Source organism: Pyxicephalus adspersus, chromosome 5 (genome assembly GCF_032062135.1).
Source record: "Pyxicephalus adspersus chromosome 5, UCB_Pads_2.0, whole genome shotgun sequence".
NCBI lineage: Eukaryota > Metazoa > Chordata > Amphibia > Anura > Pyxicephalidae > Pyxicephalus > Pyxicephalus adspersus.
In genome coordinates this window covers 117,943,981-117,970,092 of record NC_092862.1, presented here as the reverse complement: position 1 = coordinate 117,970,092, position 26,112 = coordinate 117,943,981, and the positions used below count along the sequence as shown (strand labels likewise).

Below are 26,112 nucleotides of genomic sequence, written 5' to 3'. Positions count from 1 at the left end.
TACAGATTACTTCTGGGTGGACTGACATTTTATTGAATGCTTTACCAAAAGTTAAATATATAACAATGCTACAATGTTGTTAATTTGCTGAATGTTTGCTGTGTGGTATTTGTGTATTACCACACAGTATTTTTGCACTATGCATACAAAATATCTATTATAATGTCTATTAGGTCCAACCTAATGTCTATTAGGTTAATAATAATGGATACTTTCATACAGTGTTAAATACTGACCATATTATTGGTAAATAATGTTTCTTTATGACATGGTTATTATATCATGCTATAGCATAAAACATTATAAAAAAATTACCTCCTCCCATGAAAAAGATGCTGGAAGACGCCCTTGGTTGAACAGCTTTACTGTAGACTGAGCTGGGACTCCAACATAGATCTCAGCAAACACTAAGCAGCTGGAAAGCAGACAAACCTGGGGAACCTGCACATCTGCAACAACTGGCAAGTAGCTGGAATAAATACAGAAGCGGTAACTGAAAAGGTAATTTTATGTGGTGGCAGCAGCCTTGATGCTGTGGGAATAGAGTTCCCATTGATTTAATTAAGCAATGAAGCACTAATGTAGCTGGTATTCACATGCTTTGGATGTCCTTGTCATTTCAAGTGAAGTTTATAGTAAAAAGGAAGTAAAAGGAACCTTTACATTCACACACTGGCACCAAGCACTGATTCTAAAAGCAAATAGGAGGTGCATAGGAGTGTGGACTCATAGGGAAGGTGGAGGAATAGGTCAAATAGGCCTGCAACCTATACAGATGAATTTGTTTGCATTCCAATAGGCAGGGACATATTCCTCTTGGGCATTGCATCATGATAGCAGTTATAGACGACAGCTAAATATTAACATTGTTGGCTCTTTATTTGCCACTTACCTCCCTTCACCGTTCTCCACATTCAATTCCAAAACAGTCTTGAGTCTCTGACAGGTCAAAGGCTTAAACAGGACTGAAACCTGTGCTGTACCCAGAGGGGCTAACATTCCACTACTTGGAGTAATGAAAAATGGGGACTCCTGCAGGTGCCAAAAAAGTATACACAACTTACATTTGTGATTCAAGAAAAATGCAGAGTTTGCTAAAAATCTTTTTTGTTTTAATCTACATTTTAAATGGGTAATGTATTAAAATGCAGTAACAGGAAGCTACTTAAGTCATTTGCAGCATTAAGCCTGTCATTGTGAAAATGCATATCATTTACTTAAATATTTGCACATGTATAAAGCAGATGCTGTGATTGTTTTAATGTTTTTTTTTGTGTTCTCTGTTGTGTGATAAAGCAATGCTTGCTTTTTATAGGATGTATATGCCTGCCAGATGAATAGATACAAATGAGTATAAAAAATGTGTCAGCAATTCCTTCTGAAAGCGACCCTACATGCGAAAAAGAAATCTGCTCAGTGTAGCCATATAAACATGTACATTGTGACCTCAGATAACATCATCAGGTATTGGATCTTGGATGGAAAACTATAGGTATGGAAAGATAAAAGGATTCATAAGCAACCTATTAACTGTACACCTTCAAGCCCTTCCTTTTATTAATAGATAGTTCAAAGTTTTACACGGTACACAATACAACTTTTTTACTCTCTGAGATGCTAACTTTTTTCAGCATTTTGCTGGATAAAAAACCTAAAGTGGCTTCCATAGAACTGAACAAGTGCTTTGTGTACAGCACTCGTTTGTCCAATTGTGATTGAAAATGATTAATAAAGATTGTCCATGTTTGTACATTTTATATTTTTAAAACTGCACCCTTTAATTGACAAAGTAAATACCCACAGACACAAATAGGTGTAAAAAAGCTATAAATAAAATAAATAAAAATTCCCCTTTAACACACATTACCTCTTTTCCTCTGTCCATAAGACAGGCTCTGCTTTCACACATCTTCCAGTTTGCAGCCAATGGACTCAGGTTTTCAATGGTAAAGGTGCTAAGAATTTTATCCCCTAGCTTTATGAGTCCTAGGTCAAGTGATGGAATGGCTATTGAAACTACTGGACCCTGCAATGGGATAACAGAATAAAGTGATACAAGTATATATGCTTTTGCTAAATTGCACAAACGTACACAATACAGAAAATATTGAATATTGAAACTATTTTAGAAAAGGTCATAGAGCGTTTTTTCTAACAGTGTATTAACAGTGTATTACAATAAAAATCAATACAGTGAATGTTGGGAGAGGAAGTGAAGAAAATCCCTAACAGCAGAACAGACAGTAAAATAGTTTAGACATAGAAAAAGGCTAAAACCTCATCAATTCGGTGACAGTTTGAGAAAATGTTTCTAAATGATCTATGGATATCGGTAAATCCAAAACAAACAAATTGTGAATGAACAGCATCACCAAACCTGCATACTCTATGTTTGGCCTACAGATGATGAGTTAGGCACATCTCTGGACTCATCTATGAGGTAGCCCAGAGATTGATTAAGGTCATCCTGGAGAATAGCATCTGATGTCCTGTCACCTGCAATGAGCAAGCCATAAGGAAGACCAACATCGCCATTGATGTGGTCTTTGCTTTCAAATGCCAGGGATGTACTACTTGGCAAGGATGTACACTTTAATGATGAATAGAAACTTAGATACTATGATGAATTATGAATTAAAGATATTTTACAACTTCATACTAAGTGTTCTATTTATATAGTAGAGAATATAAATTCACTGAAACATTCTCTGGTGAAGAATTTTTCAGGTCCAAGTGTTTCAATGGCAGTAATTAATTCTCCACCACGGAATCTTGCAGTGCATAGTAGTTTGATAGCTTTATGAATAGAACACTAAGAATACTTTCATATCCTATATCACATAGGCAAAACAATGCACTGTGGAAGTGGAAAAGTATAGCAAAATAAAAACCTTAAATTTGGCTTCCACGTGTAACACCACGGGCTCTGAAGAATGTAAAATGTGGCAATTCACATTCTCTGTAAAGAATCCAGTCTGTGTTCCAGTAAAGATCAGTTCAAATTCACAAAACTTACTGGTCTCTGAAATGGAGAACATTGTTATCAGTGGGGCTATTCACTGGTGAGAATCTGGCAACATTATACACATACACATGGTACAGGGGGTCACAAGTCAGTAAATTGGGATATATTACAATAAACTGTAAACAAGCGGATATACTTCTTTTTCGTTATAATACTAGTACACTGACTCACCACTGTGTGTCTATGCAATGCTATCTAATGGTGGTGGCACGATCCACAGTCCACATAGTGATGTAACTTAGGCTTTGCCACATCAATACTGTGGCTGATGTGATCCAGATGTTTATTTCCTTACACATCCAATCCTCTCACATTCCAATCTGACAGTGCGTGCCCGCCTTGTGCAAATCCCTCCCTGCCAGCCCTTTATCAGAGCCAGTAAAATAATAACTTTAGCATAGCATACATTATTGCTGCATGCATTGAAAGCAATGCATTTCCTGAACCCCTGATGTCACCAATGCAGATGTACATAAAGGGATAGTTATGTACCTGGTGGGATAGTGACATTGGATCCTAAGCAGTATGGAATATCACCACATAGATTAGTATGGATCCAGGGTTTCTTCATGGCCCTTGTATTTCATAAATGTGTGTTTTTCACAATAATCAATGGAATATAATACACAAAACTGCCTTACAAACAGAAGAATTCCACAGATACCTATGGTCCCATTGTGAGGCTCGACTTGAATGATGTTTGGAGCTGTGATGTTATCCCACTCAAACTGAATAGAGGATTTGCTGTTATTCCACATCTACAAGACAAAGTATTTTTTATATGTTGTCATTTTAGTAGTAACCTGAAAACAATGCATGCTATTTTTACATTTTTAAGAATTCACAATCAGTATCCCAGCTGAAAGATTTAAGTAAGAAAAATGAAAAAAATTGAATTATAAAGTTTTTTTATATTTATTTTTAATAAAACTCTACAGACAGAACTATCTGTAGACCCAAATATTATTATCTTTTATCCATAATTTGTATGGAGTGGTGATCTATATGACCATGTTTTTCATAATTATAATTAGTCACCATTTGTCTATGATAATAAAAAGAAATGTATTTTATTCAATTTATTCTAGCATGCTTTTAATAATTAATCAATCAATTAAAACAAAAAAGACAGCATTCCATTTTATGTACCATCCAATACATTTGAAAAAATCAACTTACAATAAACTTCTTCCTCATAGTAGTGTCAATAAAATTTTCTCCAGAAAAGATAATTGCATATGGCTCCAGAACTATATGAAATGGCTCTGTAGTCCCTTTAAATTCCAAATCGAAGACAATGACATCATTCAGTGCAGGATCCAGTTCTGCAATGCCTATTGGATGTTTATTTGTACTGAAAAAATGAAAACACGTACACATAAAACAACATTTACAATGACTAATATCGACTTCGGTAATTGAATGCAAAATCTGAAAATCTGGGTAATAACAAATAGAGGTTACCTTATAGCCCTAATAAAATCGTATACCTTTTAACCGTAATGGTCTTGTATCCCTGAATGCTGTGATATGTGCCTGAAAGAGCCCTAAAACACAAACTTAACTGTAATGAAAAAGCTTTCTGTGCTTTACTGTTCTCTACCTAACAAGGGTCCTCACACTGACTTCTGAACTACATCTATAGGGAAGCACAGTTGTAAAACAAAAATTCTCCAAAACTGAAGTGTTAGTTGAACACTGCTCATTGGTACAATATAACTTTATACATATATCTGTGAATTAATTATTAGGATTTCAGTAAAAACACACATCATTATAAACATAAAACATAAGCAAATTATTTTAAGTTCAACCTATTTCAATAAAGGCTTGCTCCCTCCAGTCTCCCCTTATATATGCATTTAAGAGCAAGAATGGACATTACCCAGGTTTCTAACAAGTTCAAATGTATATTTGTCCACTGACAAGCGAATTAAACTAAAGGCAGCTTTGAGAAAACTGTAATTTCAGCTCAGCATTCACAACATTTTCAGTAAAAATAATACTTTAGTCACTGATAAATAAATCAGATCCAGTTGGTTTGTGTAGCAAGTGACATTGCTTGAACCGGGGAATGTGGCACAGTCAGAAGCATGCACCTGTACTTCAAACTGTGAAAGCTCCCCTTATGAATATCCCAATGACTCCTCTGATAAGGTCCAAAAAAAGGATCAGGATAATAAAGGCTGGATTGCAATTGAGGAATGTCTGTTAGAGTCTCAGATTCAGCATAGCAAAATACTAACCAACTGTGGTCACCTGGAGCACCAATTGTCCTTTGGTTATATTTTTGTCATAAATACACCAGCAACTGTTCAGATAGAAAATGGGTTTTATCAGAAACTAGTTTTTTACCTTGCTTTTACTGGAATGTCTCTTAACACCATCTGAGCCACACTATGATATTCGATTAGCTATATATAAAAAATAAAAAATACATATATTCATTATTAATTCCAAGGTTAACTATTGTTTTTTTCTTCTTAACATGAACACAGACTATTTGTACACACTTCAAATTGAATTGGACCATACCTAGATTATGTAGAGTATATAACAACAGTGCTAACGCACAAGGATCTTTTGTCAATCTCTAGGCTGATCCCTGTGTCTCTTAACAGCAGCAACTTAGATCCAAGGCCCAGGTTAACTATGGACCCTTTAACATCTGTAAAAGGTAATTAAGCCCTGTCACCTATCAACTCTAGGTCTCACCTAATGTCAAAGTCAAATGTTAAAGCTTCAGTATTGAGAAAAGGCATAGATCTGGCATAGATCAGCTGAATGGAAAGGAATAAGGCATAGTCTCCAAAGGAGGTAATGTTCTTTCTTGACTTGGTAGCCAAAATTAAGGTTAAATTTACAACCAGGACCTAGGATACAAGTGGATCAATTTAAAGACTAAAATATGTAATTTCAGGCACTACACGTACAGATTTGATGTTACATTACAAAGGATTTAAGTCTTTTTGCATACCTCACTAGGAGTGTACATCACTGTGAATGTGTGGTCTTCATGAGGCTTCAGGATACCTTGCACAGGGCTAATTATGAAAGCTGTGTTTGGATCAACATAGTTCTCAATCTTCCCCATATCTACAGCTTCTCCTGGTTGTAAAGCTTGTGGCTTCATAATCTGCCAGTAGAAGGGAAGCTCCACATGCCTGATATTTCATAACAAACTATTAGATATAAATTAGTGACATGGGTAATTAGCATGCTGTATGTAGGATAAATCTACTTACGTTGTGTTTCTAATGACAATGCACTTCTGCATCATGGAATGTAAATTTGTACTGGGGAAAGTTATTAAATGTTCAGCTTTGACATCAGTAGGTTCACTAGGACATGAAGTACCTTTATCTTCACTGACAGACACCAGCTCTAAGCCCACAAGCTGTCCGTATCCTTGTAACAAAAGGAGAACAGAATATGTAATTGTGAAATTTATTAGACAAACACAGGCTAATATCTTACTAACAATATTATAATTAACCATTTTTGTTTCTATTTTAAATGCCGGAGTTTGTGACAATCATAATCCCCAATGTAAAGCTGTATATGGAAGAGGCAGTATATAGTCTAAAATGATAAGGAATCCTGCTCTGAACAATCACATAGATTTTAAGGTTTTGAAGACATACATGGTAAAAACATACAATGTCTGGGGGTCCTCCCATATGCATTGATTCTAGCAGAGTACATTGCAATATCTTTAATTGTTTTACCTTACTCAAAATAAACTGTTTGATAATACACAAATATGCTAAATATGTTGTGTTACAAAACCTAGATTGTCACATGTACAATCGTAAAATGTACATTAATGCATGAGTGTCCTTAGGTCATAGGAAGACACACAACAGTGGGTTGCAAGAAAGCCCTTTACAGGAGTGTCTGTGAAGTTGTGCTATTATCAAGTCCCAACATGGTAAATACAGCCCCCTCCAAGTGCTCCTGATATATCATAGTAATACTGAATTGCTTATTACCCCCACAAAAGCTAATCGGATTGTGATATAATTAGCAAAAATGGGTAGTTCTTTTAACACACCTGTTAGTGTGAGGTCCTTGACCTGACAGTTATCACAGACAATAGTGAAAACTTGGCTGTAAGTCTCCGCAGATGTGGGGAAAAAAACAACCTAAAAAGACAATAATAGGGTGATTAATTTAAATTATAGTTACATATATTCCCATACCTAATGCAATCAATCTAAACAGTCAATCAGTCAAACCATCAGATTGAACTGCATATAAATCAAAGCCATAAAGCTTGCAAAGTGCTATACAAATCCAAATACAAGAAAACAATTGATTATTAACCTCCCAACCGTTAAGCCCGAACTTTTCCGTGCTAAAAAAAGTTGCAATTATCGTTAACCCCGAACTTTTCTCACCAGGTGGTTAAATGTAAACAAATGTTATATTGCAATCTGATTGTCATACATTGTATGACAATCGGATTACAACTGAAAGCAAATACTTACCCAGTGTCCGCAGCTCCTCTAGCAGAAATAAAAGATTTGCTATTGCTACTGGCATCTGCAGTGAGATGTCAAGCACAATGCAGAAATCCTGCATTGTGCTGTGCATCTCTCCGGAGATGCCAGCAATAGCAGCAGCGTCCAGCGTCTGTCTGTGTCTGTGTGAGCTGGGCAGGGAAATCCCCCCCCCTCACAAAACCATGTAAAAACATGGTTTTTACAGTACAAAAACACCACACAACATGAAATAAAAATAAAAGTACATTTTTAATTTTATTTTTAGATTACATTGTTGTCTAATATTTCATTATTGTTTTAAATTATTATTTATATTTATGTATTATATTATAATTTATGATTTTAATATAATAAATAAATATAATTATCATACCCGGGAGTTAATCCTAAGAATTACAAGCCCACAATATAAACAAAAATTTCTATGCAAAAAAAATAGGATAGGATTTTATTAAAAGCACTTTTTTTTTTTACATGATTGTGTGTTTCAAACTTTTTTTTATATTCATGATATCTACTAGACCCTTGCTCAGACATATTTCTGTAACTTACAGGTCTAAAATTTAAAAAAAAAATTTCATGAAAAACAGTGTAACGCTTTTGGTACAGAAATCTAGACATCAGTGTAACGCCCAGGTGGTTAAGATGAGAAAAAGAGGATCAGATGAAAATCAAATTAGTACTGAAGTGAGAGGTACTAACCTCAATAACAGTTTCCTGTCCAGGATACAGTTCGAACATGGCTGGGTGAATTCCGAAGGGTGCTTGCTCAACAAATCCTCCGGTTGCCATACGCTTCAAAATACATAATACAAGAGTTAAATGATTTAGCTGAAAGGAAACTGATATATTTATAGTTATCTGTGCATTCTATTAGTTCATGCTAAATTTAAAGCAGTGTTTTCCAAACTGATTTAACATCCAGACAGTATTTCACTGGCCAAGACCAGACCATGTAGGCACCAGTTAAAATCGATTACCAGTGCATCGAGTGCTGCTGAATGTATGAGTCAGTGATGAGATGAGTGTAGACTAATGTTTCAATGTTACTACTAAATCTTGCATTGATCCCATGTGCAGGTAAGTCTTCTATACAAACTGCTTCTTGTCATTTGACACAAACCAAAAGAATAGTCTGGGTTGCAAGGCTTCCTTGCTGCCTGCCCAGCACTGTGGGAGACACATGACAATCAGCAGCAGGGGTATATGGACTGGTCTATGGTCTGGAAGAGGAATCTGTATGACTGGTTTTAGGTCTTGATATGGATTTGTGTATATATGGGCTGCTCCGAAGTATGGATGTAAAGTCAGAATGTACATAGACTTGTCTTAGGTATTAAAAAAATCGATCTCTATGTTAGTTTTTAATTTTTGCAACATTTCGTTCAATCTTTCCAGGTAATGAGGTGATCTAAAACACAAATGTTCTCTTTTTTGTTTCCACATGCATAAGCTTCAGTAAGTAAAATACATACAGAATGATAATTTTTTTAAAGTTAAATTTAGTTTCTAACCTGTTTTAGGAAATCAGCAGCTGTATGAAGACCAGTTGCTACAGTCAACATTTTAAAGTGGTTACATTTAATGGTTACATTTAATCCATGACACCATAAATTTTGGGTTTCTTTCTTTATTTAAGTGTTTGAGACATGACACTAACCAAACCCTTTGGGAGTCAGTCAGGAGAACACAATGAGTAGAATTTTACATGATATGATAGACTATCTGACAAGGTAAATTTTAAAAGATTAAGGTAAAAAAGTCTTACTCTAAAGTTTGCTGGAGGCCATACACTTTTAGGCATAATGCAGAAACGTCCACGGCTCAGCCCCTCATTCCTGCAGAGACATTGAAAGACCTTTACTCCTCCGACTAGGCACGGACCACAGTCCAGAATCTGGGGCACTGTTCAGACAATCAACAGCAAATAGTCAACATCACTTAAAGTATACCTAAAGCCAAAATACCGTTTTGGATAGAGTGGAGCAGATTTAAAACCTATGTGAGTGTGCGTATAATTTTTTTTTTTTCTTTTTCTTGTCATAATGTGGCATACTGTATGTTATCTCTAAGTCATTAGATATGATTATTTCTATGAAACTGTATGCCCCTTCATGTTTTTGTTTGATATTGTCTTTTGTATTTACCAGTTTGAGTTATGTAAATGTCTGTTTTTATTGGTTGCTAATAAAAATAAATAAATAAATAATTTTAAAAAAAAACTATGTGAGGTTTTGGCAGGTTTTTGAATCCTTTAACCCACTGGGAAAATTACCTTTACATCTGATCCAGAGACTACACAAAAATAGGAATCTTCTCAACTAGATAATTTACAGCAAAACAAAACACACACACAACAGGGGTGATAACTAACTTTTCTATACTAAAAGTGTTTTCTCTTTACCACCCACTACCTGTTTGATTTCCAGAAAGGACAGTAAAAGTACAATATATGGCCACAAGTTTGTGGACATCTGATCACTACACCTACATGAACTTCTTGGGCTTGATTTCCACTGGAGGCTACAAGGGTTTTCAAGGTTCTAAAAAGATTATTTCAGGAATTTGGAGTGTGTTTGTGGACAATTTTGCCCATGAGGTCAAAACAATAGTTATTTTAATTTAAAGACCTGGCTTGCAATTATTCCTAGTAGTGTTCAATAACGGTTTAGTAGAGGGGTATGTGCAGGTCACTGGAGTTACTCCACACAACACTTATTAAACCATGTCCACATGGAGCTGACTTAGAAGCACAGTCATGATGGAACAAAAAAAAGACCATTCCCAAATTACTAACACAATGCTGGTGGCACATAATTGTCTCAGTATGTATGTATGTATGTTGTAGCATCACCAGTTGATCTCTCACAGAAAAGACCTGAACTCAGTCATTTGGAAGGGTGTTCATACACATTTGGCCATATAGTATATCAACAATCAATGAGAACATAGGTAACAGAGAAACAAAATTTACCTCAACAAATAAAAGCCCTGTAACAATTACCTATATATAAAAGCAAAACAATCAATGTCTCTAAACAAATAGAATTATTTCCAGAGTCCTTTGTTCCAAAAAATAAAATGTTTTCTTACAGTAAGAGTTGTACAGCACAAAAATAATTCCATTTCTTACATGTCAGTATTGGAGGTGGTCTCCTTGCTTCAATAGGGACTAAAACAGGATATGGTGCTTGTGACTCCACTAATATAAAATCTTCAAAGTCAGCTAGAGAATCAGGAACAAACCGCACTGTATAATGACAGCTCATACCGGGTGCTACAATTCCACCCTCTCCAGGAAATTTCCCTAGAAACAGAAATATAAAACATTAGTTTGTGGAAAGGATATTTCCTTATAAACCAGCTCGATCTGTCATAAAAATAGGATATACAAATAATGGTAATGTAATACTTACCAAGCCCAACAGAGAAATATGGTGTGGAAGGAGGGATGATCCTTACATGACGACTTGATGCTGTCATATTCCTCAACTCCACTGTCATCTTTGTGTATTCAAAAAGAAGTTAAATCAGTTACATTTCATAGAGGGTTCTCTAGTTCTAGTGAAAACAAAATCAACCAAGTGCAACAATTGCACATAAAAAAATTTGCTTATTAAAAATATATGTTCACTCACTTCATATATCTGTCCAATCTCATATTCTGGGAAGATGATAACAGGTGGGTTAGCTAGAAATACTGGAACTGGCTCATTTGGATCACTAGTTATAAAACAAGAAAAAAAGTTTTACATTAGTATTTTAATTTATACATAATACCCCTTCTATTCAGTTAGTTATTGCAAAATAAAGTACTTTATATATTTCAAGTTATATATATATATATATATATATATATACCAGAGTCAATCTGAAGACACATCTGATAAGTATGGCCTCCAACTCTAAACTACATACACTTACCAACCACTTTATTAGATACACTGCTGTTAAACTGCATGATAACACAAATATTAAATCAATTTTGTCAATATACATTTTACTTCTTCTAAAAAATATGAAAAAAAAACTAAGAAATTGCAGAAAGTATGCCATCTACTTTTTATGAAGTTACAAAGTGATATACAAGATACAATCATGAAATGTCTGGGAAATAGGATGTAACTGCCTGTTATACAAAGTGTTCCAAGTAGCCGCCAGCCCTTCACACCAACACCAAGGTCAGTTAGTAAAGATCAGGGGTCAGCAACCTTTACCATCAAAAGAGCCATTTTGCCATCTGTTCCACTAAAGAAAAATAGTCTGGAGTAGCAAAACATACCACAGCTTACCACAGTAGGATTTTTTTGTTAGAACACTGGAAGGGGAATCCCCCTGCTCCGCAGTGTCTAAGAGAGGAATGGGATACCAACATCATGGATCTCCCGTCGGCGGCCAAAGGGAGCCACAACAAGGAGGCTAAAGAGCCGCACGCCGCTCCCGAGCGGTGGGTTGCCGACCCCTGGTATAGATAGACAGATAGGCAAAATTCAAATACTTATAAATGTGCGTTCTTTTTACCCTGTTGCCCTAGACACTGGCTAATAGGTGTCATATGTATTTATGGTACTGCTTTTACACAAGAAAATGGAACAACTTTTAGGCCTCACCTACTCCTTTACTGAACCTGTTTTTAATATCCTATTTATTGTACAGCGCTGCATAATATGTTGGCGGTTTATAAATCATGTTTATTATTATTATTATAATAATAACACTGAAATAACATCTTACTGTTCTTCAATCACTCTTTTTCTTCCAGATATTAATGCTTCTCTTTTCTTCGAAGGTAGAATCAAAGACCGTCCTCCATGCAGGCTGTTTGGTGGTAAAAAGCGTGGGTTTTTCAGGAAATTGTGCCTCCTCTCTAGTTGTGCCAACTGAGCACGTTGAGCCTCCCTGTCTTCAGCACTCATCTCTGTCTTTCGTAATCTCTTTTTTGATTGTGTAGATTTCTAAAAAGAATTTAATATAATTCAAAGTAAGATCCAAATGTGCCAGGCTTTACAAATTGTCACATGGTCAGAATAATCTGTCTAGACTCTGTCTAGTTCTGTATGCTACCCAAGGTATCCAAACAATATTTAGTTTTTTTCCATTGTCTTAAAGTAAAAATAGCACTAAGTTCACAATGACCCGTATTCTCTGTGTAAAGTATATTTAGAAGCTATCATGTCGAGAGATTATTTTTGGGTTCCTAGGTTTATTCACACTATCCAAAATGTAGGCTTTAATATCACAGTATGGTAGCATAGGGAAGGCCAGGCCCTTTATCCCACAACAAAAGCCAGATCTCTACATTTTATACAATTTTTCAAACTGACTGAGACTGTCTCACTTTTGTTTTCACCTTTTCATACAAGGTTCTGATAAATGTAAAGAATGCAAAAAATGGACTTTGAAACTGATCAGTGTTTTTTATTTGAGCAGTAATAATTTAAATGATAACCTGCACTTTTTGAAGATGACTTGAATTCTTGAAACTTTTTTAAAAGTTTTTATTGTAATCCCTTAAAAAGGATAAATATTAGTCATATTATGTTTAAAGTAATATATACAGCACATAAACCAATAACCAAAACTGTTTGGGACTGTCAATACTATAACTAAATATTGAAGAATGAAGAATGGTATATTATTTTAATACTAGATTATCACAATTGCAGAATGTTTGTACATCATCTTGTATAACAGTGATAAGAATGAACATCCCACTTTAAACATCCCACTCTAAAGTTGGTGATAATTAATATATTTATTTTACAAGTATGCTCCTAAATTTTAACCCATGCCTGTCTATCTTTCAGCTGCAAGACAAAAAAGACATGTATAACTTGTCCCTTCATTTAGCAAACCCTGTATATTTTAGTGGGAATCTCTTCATCCATTAAATATAAAATAAGTAACTGAGTAGAAGTTACCTTACTTGACTTCCTCTGACTTTGTTCTTCAGCATCACAGGTAGATGATAATGTTAAGCTAGAGGAAGAGGCTTCTATAAATCCCTTTATTTCTGTGTCTGGAGCTGATGGATCATAGTAGCCATCATCCACAGGGCTTCTGGAAATGTGTTGATGAAAACTATATGTCTCTTTGGAATATGAGGGCTCTGGGAAGCCTGAAATAGAAAACATTGTTATTGATAGACATTAGCGACTAAACCTGTTGGAATACAAGAGTCTGAAATCACTCTCCTACCATATCTACACCTTGGCTTTATTTTGTGTATGTGATATGTCAACCACCCAAAAAAAGTATATAGAGTTAAAGCCCAGGCCACGGGACTGTCACATTGGGCCGGGGGCATGTCATTCAGCATGATTGTTGGTAGCTGCTGGTACCAACAATCATGCTGAATGTTGGTAGCTTTGAAAAAAGATGGTGGATATATATATATATAAAAATATTAATATATATATATATATATATACACATCCAGTAGAACCCCAGTTAACTGAGATAACTGGCATCTGGTTATTTGAGATCTGAGTTCCGGATAACCGGGTTCTACAGCAATCAAGAAAGAACAGCAATCAACAGAGCTCCGCTGATTGCTCTGCTCTGTGATTGGCTGAGGAAAGGTAAACGCTGATGACGCTTAAGCCGTCATCAGGGTTTACTTTTTCTCAGCCATTCAGCACTAGAAATTAATGGGGACAAGTCCTTTTCCTCAGCCAATCACGAAGCTAAGCAATCAGCGGAGCTTTGCTGACAGCTCCCCTTTCTTGATTGCCCTTGCAGCCCTAGCAGGTTCTGCATCCAAAACCACATGCAACAGCTCCGCTAGGGCTGTGGGAGCAATCAGGAAAGGAGAGCAGTCAGAAAAGCAAGGCTCAGTTGATTGCTCTGCTCCGTGATTGGCTGGGGAAAGGAAAACCCTGGTGACGGCTGAAGCATCATCAGGGTTTTCCTTTTCTCAGCCATTCAGCACTAGAGTGAATAGAGACAAGTCCACCCATTCAAGTCTAGTGCTGAATGACTGAGAAAAGGAAACCTCAGTTATCCGGAGACTACACTTATCCAGAAACGGCCATTCCCCGTGTGTGCTGGATAACTGATGTTCTACTGTATATATCAGATATAGGGACAGTTCTTATTCCTCAAAAAAGCACATGTCCCTAGAAACTAAATAAATAAAACTTAGAACTAACGTCTTAAACCTTTTAACATTAATAGTCTTCAAAATGTCAGCTATTACATTAGTTAGAATTATAATTGAATTGGAGATTGGCAGGTTGTGAGGTTGGGTGGTAGTCCAAAAGGTGACAATTCAACCTTTACTAACTAAGTGAAGTCAGGATATAGGGTAATATCAGAAGTTTCCCTGATTTCCTGGGTATACTAGACACGGTGCCTCCTCTGTGCCACAACTTTTTTAAAATAAAAATGTTTGACAAGTTGTATTTAAGAAAAAAAAAATAACACATACCAAAAGTTCCTGGGCAAATGCATTTAGCCAAGTGGTATTTTAAATATGGCAACAACACTGCTGAGACCTATGAAGCCCACAGTAGATACAAAGGCTTCTATGGCGAATGTGACACCTTCAATAAGACTGATGCAGCACATACCTTTAGGAGCCTTGCTATGGGGATGAACATCAGTGATGTAGTCTTCAGGAGCAATGAGGTTATGTTTTCTGAGCAGATCATTATCAACACACCATCTGAAGCATGACTCAACTGGAAAGCAAACAGAGACTTATATGAAACAGTTTTAGATATGCATAGAAATTGGACAGATACTGAAAAGAAATGGTGCTACAAAAGATGTAGGTAATATTTGATCCCAATAACACCTAAAGTTTTGGTAATGGTTTATATGGCAGCGGTCCTTTGCCTTAGTACAAATGGAGCTGATTTCCCATGACCCCAACGCCAGAAATGTGAGAGGTCATGATATAAAGACTATGGCCCTGATTTATTAATGTTCTCCAAGGCTGGAGAGAATACACTTTCATCAGTGAAACTGGGTAATCTAGCAAACCTGGAATGGATTTCCTAAAAGTTGTTAGCTATTTGTTAGCAAATGTTTTCAATCCTGGACCAGATCCATTCCAAGTTTGCTGGATCACCCAGCTTCACTGATGAAAGTGTATCTTCCCCAGCCTGGGAGAACTTTATTAAACCAGGGCCTATGTGTAGGCGGCTCTGCACTAACATTAAGGTGTCTTTACCAATCTGAAAATTAACATAATATTGCCAATATTGTGTGTGCAGCAATGGCCATTCCATAGCATACATTTGCATGTGAAAGTAATGCTTTAATAGGACCACAATGGAAAAAAAATCCATGCTCAAGTACCAACATGCTCATATAACAATAAACCTTTTCCCTTTTAGATAGATCAAGTGATATTATCATATGCGCTATTATAGACATCCTTATTATGCTACCTTTGACATGCTATGTGCAGCTTGATTAATCAGACCCAAGGGGTAAGCACTGATCCTACCAGGAGGTAAACCCAGGTTTTGGTACATATTATCTGCTTCATTCTTCAGGCAGTTGAGCATTCGTTCCTCCTCTGCTGTGGCTCGTGCTCGTGCTTGAATGATGTGGCGCTCCACCATATCATACTCTGCCATTCTGCGATCATATTCTGCATGAATCTAAGGCATCAGCAAAAACAAAGTAACTGTATAGAAATCATGCTACAGTTAGAAATCTGTGTGAGAGAGGGTCACATTGCATGTACTGGAACCCATGTCATTTTGTTCCAAGAACCCAGTGAAACTCTACACAGCCATCTAAGCATTGTTCAAAACTGTCACAATGCATGCTTTTATTGGTACATGTATGACCGCCTAAACATCTGCTTAATATACATAACAAGAGGTCAATGTATGATTCCACACTAAACAGTAACTACCTGCTGCAGCTCCTCCACAAACTTCTGATGATGAGGGTTGTCACCTCCCTTTGACCGGATCAGGTTCGCTCCTGTATCTTTACCAATGATTTCTCCAGTATATACATTTTTGAAAAGGCTTGTCAACAAATGGGAAATGTCCTAAAAATAAATGAACATTCAATCATCTGAATGCTTTATCATTGTATTATGAAACAGAATGCAGATGAATTTAAATGCAAAATCCCTCCAAAATATTCCCTAAATAAAAAGAAGCTATAAAAAAATTGCAAAAAACAAATACTGAGTGCAACTAATGTTGTAGATTAAAAAAAAATCCCAAAGAAAATGTGCACATAAACTTGAAATTCCAAAAATTACCAGACATAAGTAAAACCTAAACATTACCTAAAATATTGTCAAAGTATCAGTAGTATCAAGTTTTTATATGATTATATAAAAAAGAATATAAAAAAAGAAAATACATTTCTCACATAAAGTGAGATGCTAGAGCCATTTACCAGCTTAAAATGTGCTATACATAAACTATGCTATTATGCTATACATAAACATGGACATACTTTAAACACAATATACATATAAAGACATGAAAACGCAGTTTACCATTTGTAAAAGATGTAAATGTTTATTGAACAAGAGATATTATACTAAAATCAGAACCCTAAGGCTATGTTCACACTGGCAGACTGGTTGTGATGTGGTTATCGCTTCCTCAAGCCAGGGAACCCTTGCCTCTCAGGAGACGCTACATGTAGCTTCTCCCAGTGGCAGCTCTATAGAGAATAAATAGGGCTAACACTCAGTGCTGCCAGCTGTCAAATTTTCACAGTAAGTTATGGGGGATTAGACCTGCCCTAACCCATAAATACATTTTTAAAAACCCCAATATTATCATGAGACAGCCTATAATATTATATAACCTGATGTTTAAATGATACAAAACTATGCTGGAATATGCAAATTGAAAAGAGAACAAACAATATAGAATTAATCACAAGTGGAAGCCAGGAAAACCTGGACATCCATAGATAAAAATGTGTTCTTGCATCTAGCTTTAAAGTAAACCCCTTAGAACTCCTAACCCTAAATAATAACCCCCTGCAGGCTTCTCCTAGTCCCTGAAAGCACAGCCACTTCTGCATTCTTTCAGCAAAAGACCTCCTGTCCTAGGATGACAACAGACATGCACTGCAGTGTATATATAGAACAGAAGTGTTGTCATCCTTGTGTATTAGGACCACAGTTAACCTAGCCCTCTCCTATTCATCGAATTAAAGTTGTACCAGTCATCAGAGCAAAACACTTTGGGGCAGCACTATACCAGGTTAGTACTTTGCAGCACTAGGTCCCAGGTTCTAATCTAGGCCAGGACACTATCTGCTTAAAGTTTGTATGTTCTCCCCGTGTTTGTGTGGGTTTCCTCCCACAATCCAAAAACATGTGGTTAGGTCAGTTGGCTTCCCCTCAAATTGACCTTAGACTGTGATAAAGACATATGACTATGGTAGGGACATTAGATTGTGAGCCCCTTTGAGGGACAGCTAGTGACATGACTATGGACTAAGTAATAAGTTAGTGTTATATAACCAAAAGGGACAAAATATAATAAGTTCATCTCAGGGTTTACATGCACTTTAATTGCCAAGCAATGTTATAGAGGAAGATGATGATGTGTACTCCACTCCTTTCTGTTTTCCAGCCTACTGGCTACAGTATATGTCAGACGTCCTCACTGACCTGTAAGTTATTTCTGGTGAAATTAGCTGATCTCCATGTTTATACATTATCCTTCTTTTACAATAAACCAGCTTACCTGAGTCTTCTCAGATGATGGTCTGGGCCTGTACATGGCAGGGTCTGGAGACAGAGTGACCGATTTGAGATCCTCTTCGGTAGACATTTTGCCTTTGTGTACAGTACCTGTTAGTTTTCTGGAACAAGGCAAAAAACGTTTATAGAAGTACTACATCGTAAAGAAAAGTGTTGAGTAAAGTTGAGTCACTATCACTAAAAAGAACCAGGCAGTTCACACCGATGAAGCATCCCTGATGTTGGTGGTCACAGCTTAGTTAACCTGGCTTTGCAAACATTCATTCCCAGTAGTTCTAGTTCTGCATTAATGGGAGAGGAAGTAGAGCAGAGCCCATTGGTCACTGCTATATGCACATATCTAGACAGGAGGAGAGAGAGCAGCACTGCTGACTGATCAGTATTCCACCACGGGGTTTACTGCCCCATATGTCTACTTCCACCAGAAGTGCCCAGGAGTGGTAAGAATCTGTCACTGCTAGATTTTTTAGGTGTATAGAAATGGCTGCAAAAACCCAGCAGAATGATTTCTCTTTTTTCACTTTTTTTACCTATTTGTCCCGGTCCAGGACTGTTTTTAAACATTTAGTTCCCGTATGTATTATATCAAAAATATTAATCACGTTATGAAGGCCGGCAAGTTTGGATGGGGGGGTTTTAACTAATTCGGTAAAGATGGCTGCGTGTAAGTTTAGCGTCCCGGGATGGTACGTGCGCTAACCCTTTTTTTTGCAGTAATTGATTCTAATGAGGGAATGTCGCATTCCCTGTTTTATAAATAGAGCCCTACATGCAACAAGTAAATACTTTACAACGCTACTGTCTCCTGCCGCCCATCAAATAATTGACAATGAGCAGACCCATTCAGGCCAATGTTAACCATTTTTTGCAAGGTATTTCAGCAGTAAAATATAATTTATTATATAAAATTTGGGTTGCAGTCAAATTTTTTTTTGCTCTTGTCAAATCAAGATTTTTTAGGTAGGCACCACAATCCTACAGGGTAGGGTGGCTGTAATTCTGTTCAAGGAGTTGTTCTAGTTTGTTTTAATTTAAAGCGTACCTAAACTCAGAATTTTTACTTTAAATAAAAGGGTAGACAACCCTTTTATTTAAAGTAAAAATTTAGTTTGTGTTTTTTTTAGGTGCAATACCCTTTTAAAAAAAAAAAAAAAGGTACAGCACCACCCCTTCCATTCTTGATCTACATCACCTGATGTCGTGCCTGCACAGTACAAGATTGGGTGACGCAGGAAGAAAGATATCGGGACGACGCAGGACCTGATGGAAGAAACCTCGGGACTGATCGACTGATCTCCTGTCTTTTGAAACCGTCACTACTTCCCACCACTCCATATGTCCCTTCCTATTGTGTGTTACTTCTATTACCTCCTAGATTGTAAGCTCTTCTGGGCAGGGTCCTCTCCTCCTCCTGTGTCACTGTCTGTATCTGTCTGCCATTTGCAACCCCTATTTAATGTACAGCGCTGCATAATATGATGACACTATATAAATCCTGTTTGATATTACTAATAATGATAATAATGATAATAATCTGCAGGATTGGTTTTAAGTTGGAAGGTAGCTGTGATTTTTATTTTGGGTTTACTTCCGCTTTAAATTTAGGGCCATCTGAGACCTGTGGTACAATGTTCTGCTGTGGGCTCAACCTCAGTCCCAACCTATACAATTATATTGAATAGGAGAGGATGGGAACCATGTTGAAAATGCAGCTGCATGCAGCAGTGCAGCAACATCTTCTGGTTGTCACCTACAATTCCTGCCGTAGCAATCTTTTCTGATGAATTAATTCAAATTAACTTTTGCTTACTTAGAAATTGCCCAAAGTGGCGTGCAGGGCACAATATTAAGACACAATTTGTTTTTTTTTTTATAACAGAATAGTGCCATAGTATGAATTGGCTCATGTTGAGTCATTAAAAGTGGTAATGGTTTTTTCTTATTAATAATAATAATAATAATAATAATAATAATAATAATATTAATAAAAAACAGGATTTATATAGCGACAACGTATTATGCAGCACATGTACATTACATAGGGATATAACACAATACATATACACACGTGTGAAGAAAGGACACCCTACCTTGAATATATAAATACAACTTGCTAAGAACCCCGTTTCACTAGCCGTGACTCCACTCACCTTTCTTGTGAAGTTCTCAGTACTGGGGACACAAAAGAACAACACTTCTCTATCGCGTCCATGCAGTTACTATGACAACGGAGGCGTGGAAGGACAGTGGCCTAACAGGAACAATGAGACTTGCGTAATGTAGGAACACAGTGCCTCTTAGTGGATATTTTGTATACTGCTTGTTCATCTTTCCTTACCAGTGCATCTGTGGAATAGAATACAAGTTGCAACTGATTTTTTTTTTGTTTTAAAGTTTTTATTGAAATTTTTAAATAAAGTAAACAATAACATTACACAACAAGTTTGCATATAATAACATGTTACTGACTTTTTAAATAAATCCTTTGTAATAAACAGATTTTCTTCAGCCAGTTTTATATCATGCCATGCTTGGTTTAAAGCAGGGGTCATCAAACTTTTTTGGCCACTAGGCCATTTCAGGGGTGGGCAGGAGTACACTAGGCCAGACACTCTCTTGAGCTGCAGGAGTTTGTTCCGGCCTAATGTCGACTGGCTCTGGAGCCACGGGTTGCCAGCCGGCATTAGGCCGGATCGGCAAGGGGGCCTTAGGCCGGAACAAATTACGGGCTAGGCTGTATCTGGCCTAAAGGCCTGAGTTTGCCGACCTCTGGTTTAAAGTAACAAAATTAAAATGCAATTTAGGATAAATACATACTTTGTACACATTTCTTGGCTCTTTCTGCAAAACCCTTTTCCTGACCCTTTAGTTTGTAATGTGGGACTTTAGTTAGCCCATCTAAAATACCAATATTAAGGGAGAACCAGAGCATCTGGAGGAAACTATTGCAAACATGAGGAGAACATATAAACCTGCAGATAGAGTCCTGCAGATTCAAATCTGGGTATGTGATCCCAACAACTTAAAGAGTAACTAAACTCAAAAGTCCCCCATAACAACAAAAATAGACTTACCTTCAATCCCGCAAGGCAGTCTGATCCATCTGGAGGTCTCTTCCATCGGGTCCCACGTTGTCCCAGCATACGTCTTTGGGCCAGCGCTCCGGGAGGCGCCATCTGCCGTGTTTTTGTTCCTACATCACCCAACCTAGGTGCGAGATTGGGTGACATAGATGGGAAAAAAACTATTTTTTTTTACTTTTGACAAAAGGGCTCCTTCTCCAGGATACCTATGTCACGTATCCCAGGAGGCTCAAGGGTGCTCCTTTTGCGCATGCCCGAGAACTGCACTCCCATTCATTCTCGATCGCATAGGCCATTGAAAATTAGGGGGCAGTGCTGCACCCTTTAAAAAAAAAAATAGGTTTTTGCACTTAAAAAAACAAACAAAATAATTTTCACTTTACATAACAGGGTTGTCTACCCTTTTATGTAAAGTGAAATTTCGGAGTTTAGGTACGCTTTAAATATGTTTTGTGGCCATATCTAAATTATTGGTCACTGCACCCATATGTGCTATACTTGTATCCCCCTGGCTTCCTACATTCTTTTGAGCTTTTGTATATATTTGTAATGTAACATAGAAGGCAGCCTGATGTTATTTGTGTTTATATATTCCTTCAATGTTTCATAATTTAACTGATAAATTAACAAGGGCATTTGTCCATTGACAGTAATGAAATTAAGCATTGCAAAATATTAATAAAAATAATAACACTGATCCCATTTACAGATGTTTTGTATTCTAAAAAATAAATAATAAAAATATTGTGCCCTTCTTCTGGTATTAAGACTTTGGTGCAGAACCGTACAGTATTCATGTACATCCTTCTTAAGTTAAAGCAAAATCGGATTTATTATGGGGTCACTTTAGGGCTTTTAAAAGTGTTAGGCTCACTCTAGGGGTTAACTGAATGGTGAGAAATAAATGTAAGGGACTCTGGGTATGACTGGAATTTAAGAATTAAGGACAAGACGTATTAGTTATGTCTTAGAGTTTGGGGTTTTAATTGTTAAGGCATAAATAAGAGGGCAGGTATGTGTTCAGGCAGGGTGGGCTGTAATCTTATGTGTAGATTTTAAAGTGTTGACCAGCTACACCCTGGTTCTCAGTGCACAAGGAGCCTTATAAGAAAATCTACAGTGTATATATTTATTATACCATGTGTGATATAGGTCACCCACCACTAACCAGCATTAGGCAAAAAAAAATTCTAAGCAAGCATGGAATGATAAACATTCACTGAATATTGACATCTAATCATCCGGCATATTCAGCACTTTGCCTAAAGCAGTCATAAATTATTACAATTAGAAAATATGTTCAACCATAGCATAACATATAAAAGATGTTGAAAAGTTATGACAGCAAGAAATAAAGTTAACAAGAACAATTGACTGTTAAGCGGACACCATATTTCCCTCAGGTGTGGCCTGTACTTCTGTTCTGCAGAAAGAGAAACCCTCAGGAATATCAATCTGTACAGTATAAAAGCATACATTTGTCACAGGCTTTTTCTACCTTCTTTCTTTTCCTGATCAGTCCTGCATTTTGTTACATCATATCACTGTTGGTACTGTACAGTAACCTGAGCTGGTATCAGACACCCTAAATGATTCTCATTTATATAGGTGTTTAGTAGTTGTAGAGATTCAAAATGATTTATAGGTTTCATTAATATATATAAATTATTTGTACACATGGGGAGAAAGGATCTTTTCTCACTCATTTTTGCTTTCAGCAGTAATACATTATATTTATTCATTGTATAACTAATTAATAATGCAAATACATTTGCAAAACACATCTATCTTTTAGTATGGCACTTATAAATTAGGAAGGTGGATTAGGGAAAACAATCTATTGTGTAAACAGCATATATTATAATGTCATTTGTATGTGCATACATTTGTGCACATATGTGTGTGCTGTCATATATACCTTGGATAGGTTGCCTGTTGGTTGGGAAGGGGGAGCAGGAATTGATGAATGAATTGATGGTAAATACTATAAATGCACAAAAAAAATGTATATGCTACTTTCAACACACTTCTACATGCTACTGAAAACTGTAGACAGACAAGCTTGTTTTTAAGGCAGACGATTAGGTCTTTTCTGTCAGACTGCTTTTTGTCTGCCCATTTTTTTTTTCATTTTCTGTATACCAGTTGCATGTTCAGTGTACAGTCTCTTCACGATTCAGTGTCAGGATGAAGTAGCTCCTGGGCACAAATGTGGGAATTACTGTACGTCATCCCAACCTGGCCAATGAATATGGCTGGTTACGTCATTTCATCCTGACAATGCAGATGGCCAAAGACATCAAGCTTGGAAGAAGACTGGGAGAAAATGGCGTAGAGGTAGCAATAGAGCGTCTAGGGACATTGCAGCCATCATGAAGCTTAAAGCAGACCCTTTACCTTAACCAATGCTTGTTTTCATTGTATTGCTGACTCCCCAAAAAATGTTTGTAAAAAAAGCAGTTAAAAGTTTTTTATAAACTTACCAATTTTTTAAATGTTTTTTCTGCATATATCCCACCCCTACCTGTTTCTTGCCTAGGCAAGAATGATTGACAGCTTTACCTTAACCAATGCTTGTTTTCATTGTATTGCTGACTCCCCAAAAAATGTTTGTAAAAAAAGCAGTTAAAAGTTTTTTATAAACTTACCAATTTTTTAAATGTTTATTCTGCATGTATCCCACCCCTACCTGTTTTTTGCCTAGGCAAGAATGATTGACAGCTTTCCTTTCTCTCAGGATTAACATTTACATATTCTGCCCATGCAAAAAATTGAGCATTACTTCATCAGGGGGCAATCCCCACAAGAAAATGACCCAACACCCAATTTTGGTCAAAATTGGCACAGATCTGGATGCTGGGTTATTTCCTTGTGTGAACTGAATTCTGATAGTACCCGGATAGTACGGATGCTGGATAGTCGGGAGACGGATAGTCAAGAGTCTACTTTATTACTAATCCACTTGATCTTACTACATTACAGTTGTTTAAAAAAACCTTAATGCTGCTCGAATAAATGAGGTCTTACAGCAAAAACAAGTATGTACAATTTTGATTTAGGCTATTTTGTGGCAAGTGCGTGGTAACTGGAAGCTGCTGGTAACTGATGTAAAATGCATGTAAATCCATGTGAACTGATGAAGCAAAATGATGTAAATCAATATAAATACATATAAACTCATTTTAACCAATAAGGTAAATTGGTGTTAAGAACTGGTGTAAATGTGATACACATTAGCAAACAAAATGCATAAAAACTAGAGCATAAAAAAAAAAAAAAAAAACATTTCCTACAAAGTGTTTGCAGTATACTATTGAAAATCACTTGTGAGTAAATGTCTGACCATAATTATATTGATATATGTGCTATGTATAAATAGTTTGGTGCATACAGACATTCCATTGTTTCCAAGAACAGAAACAAACCAGTAATGTCCTAAAGAACAGACAACTCTCAGTGAAGATACGATTTGTCATTCAAAAGTCTGGCCTTCAATAATCCGTATCCTTCAATTTTCCAGCTTGGATTTCGGAGCGCACTTTCAAATTTACACTTTTTTGGAGGTGCTGTTTGTGTTTTGATGGTGCTGTACTCCAGAATCAGCTGTCACGTCTTGCTTTTCCTCCATAAAATGAAACTGTTCTGCTATTTAGCTTCTGTTCGAGGACACAGTAATGAATACAATTCTGAGGCACTATTTTGTTTAGTTGAACTAAAATTCTGTAAAACTGTTTTATTTAGTTGGTGAACATTAAAATTTAATTTGCTTTTCCTTTAGTGTCATTTCATTTAGTGTTGTTTCATTTTAATATATACAGTATATATAACCTTCTGGAATATTCGAAATTTCGGCACTCCTCAGGTCCGGAGGTTGCCAGATTTTTTAACTTGTACTGTAATATAAATGCTATGTTCACACTGGCCATGAACCACTGCCTCTTAGAGACACTACATGTAACCTCTCCCAGCAGCAGCTCCATACAGAATGAACGAAGGCTGTGGTGTGTGGTACTAGTACGGCTCACTGCCCCCAGCTGATATATGTGCAGATACTGATTCTTTAAAAACCAGCTCTATGGTGCAAGTGACCGAGTGGCTGGCAAGGTGCCGGCTATGGGAAGCCTTGTGGGATCACCCAATTTGGAGGCAAGTCTGAATCTGTACTAATAATGGCTGCTACCTATGAACATCTGTTTTTGGGAAGATATAGATATAATTGCCTGATGTCATCCTATTTGTGTTGAATGTCTTTTGGTGTGTATGCCATACCCTTTGCAATTTTTGAGAAAAATGTTTCTGAAAAAACAAGCAGAGATTTCCATGATTCATATTACACTGAAAGCGTAGTAGTTAAAAGATTTGACGTGAGATTTGGTCCTTACTCTGCTGCTCAGTGTGTTTAGGCTGGAGAGAAAGTTCTACCCAAGGACCTGCAAGCAAGTATCTTCATATTTGTGCCCAATTATTTTGTGAATCTGTGCTTCCATTATCTGTTCTTCTGCTGCTTAATTATTACTTATTAGTCATCAGAGACCAACAGCCTCTGCTGTAAGTGTGGCTCTGAGATGAGAAAACAAAGTCCTGCTTCTACCAAGATGTATGCTTCCACACAGCACCATTGTACCAGAACATGATATAGTATGTCTATAAAAAATATTCAGCTTTAATATAAATGTGACAGCATAAGATTGTCACTTTTTGGTCATGTAAAGTATAATTTTGGGATTACCATTCTCTAGAATTTGTAGTATAAAGTAAAAAAAAGTCTGCTTTTGCCCTCCCTATTCCTCTACCAGA

General features: G+C 36.6%; 1 protein-coding gene across 1 annotated transcript in view; it reads right to left on the bottom strand.

Moving 5' to 3' along the window:
- Nucleotides 1-20,432, bottom strand: part of DLEC1 (DLEC1 cilia and flagella associated protein) — a 36,913-nt gene extending 16,481 nt beyond the window's left edge. Inside the window, 22 exon segments of the mRNA XM_072412559.1 lie at nucleotides 316-469; nucleotides 893-1,032; nucleotides 1,868-2,026; nucleotides 2,892-3,022; nucleotides 3,690-3,783; nucleotides 4,205-4,379; nucleotides 5,381-5,439; nucleotides 6,003-6,189; nucleotides 6,271-6,433; nucleotides 7,080-7,170; nucleotides 8,233-8,325; nucleotides 9,299-9,435; nucleotides 10,664-10,837; nucleotides 10,947-11,034; nucleotides 11,169-11,253; nucleotides 12,265-12,485; nucleotides 13,452-13,648; nucleotides 15,102-15,212; nucleotides 15,986-16,142; nucleotides 16,403-16,543; nucleotides 18,216-18,333; nucleotides 20,383-20,432. Coding sequence (XP_072268660.1) covers nucleotides 316-469; nucleotides 893-1,032; nucleotides 1,868-2,026; nucleotides 2,892-3,022; nucleotides 3,690-3,783; nucleotides 4,205-4,379; nucleotides 5,381-5,439; nucleotides 6,003-6,189; nucleotides 6,271-6,433; nucleotides 7,080-7,170; nucleotides 8,233-8,325; nucleotides 9,299-9,435; nucleotides 10,664-10,837; nucleotides 10,947-11,034; nucleotides 11,169-11,253; nucleotides 12,265-12,485; nucleotides 13,452-13,648; nucleotides 15,102-15,212; nucleotides 15,986-16,142; nucleotides 16,403-16,543; nucleotides 18,216-18,302 — 2,844 coding nt within the window. The 5' untranslated portion in view covers nucleotides 18,303-18,333; nucleotides 20,383-20,432.
- Nucleotides 20,433-26,112: the final 5,680 nt, after the last annotated feature.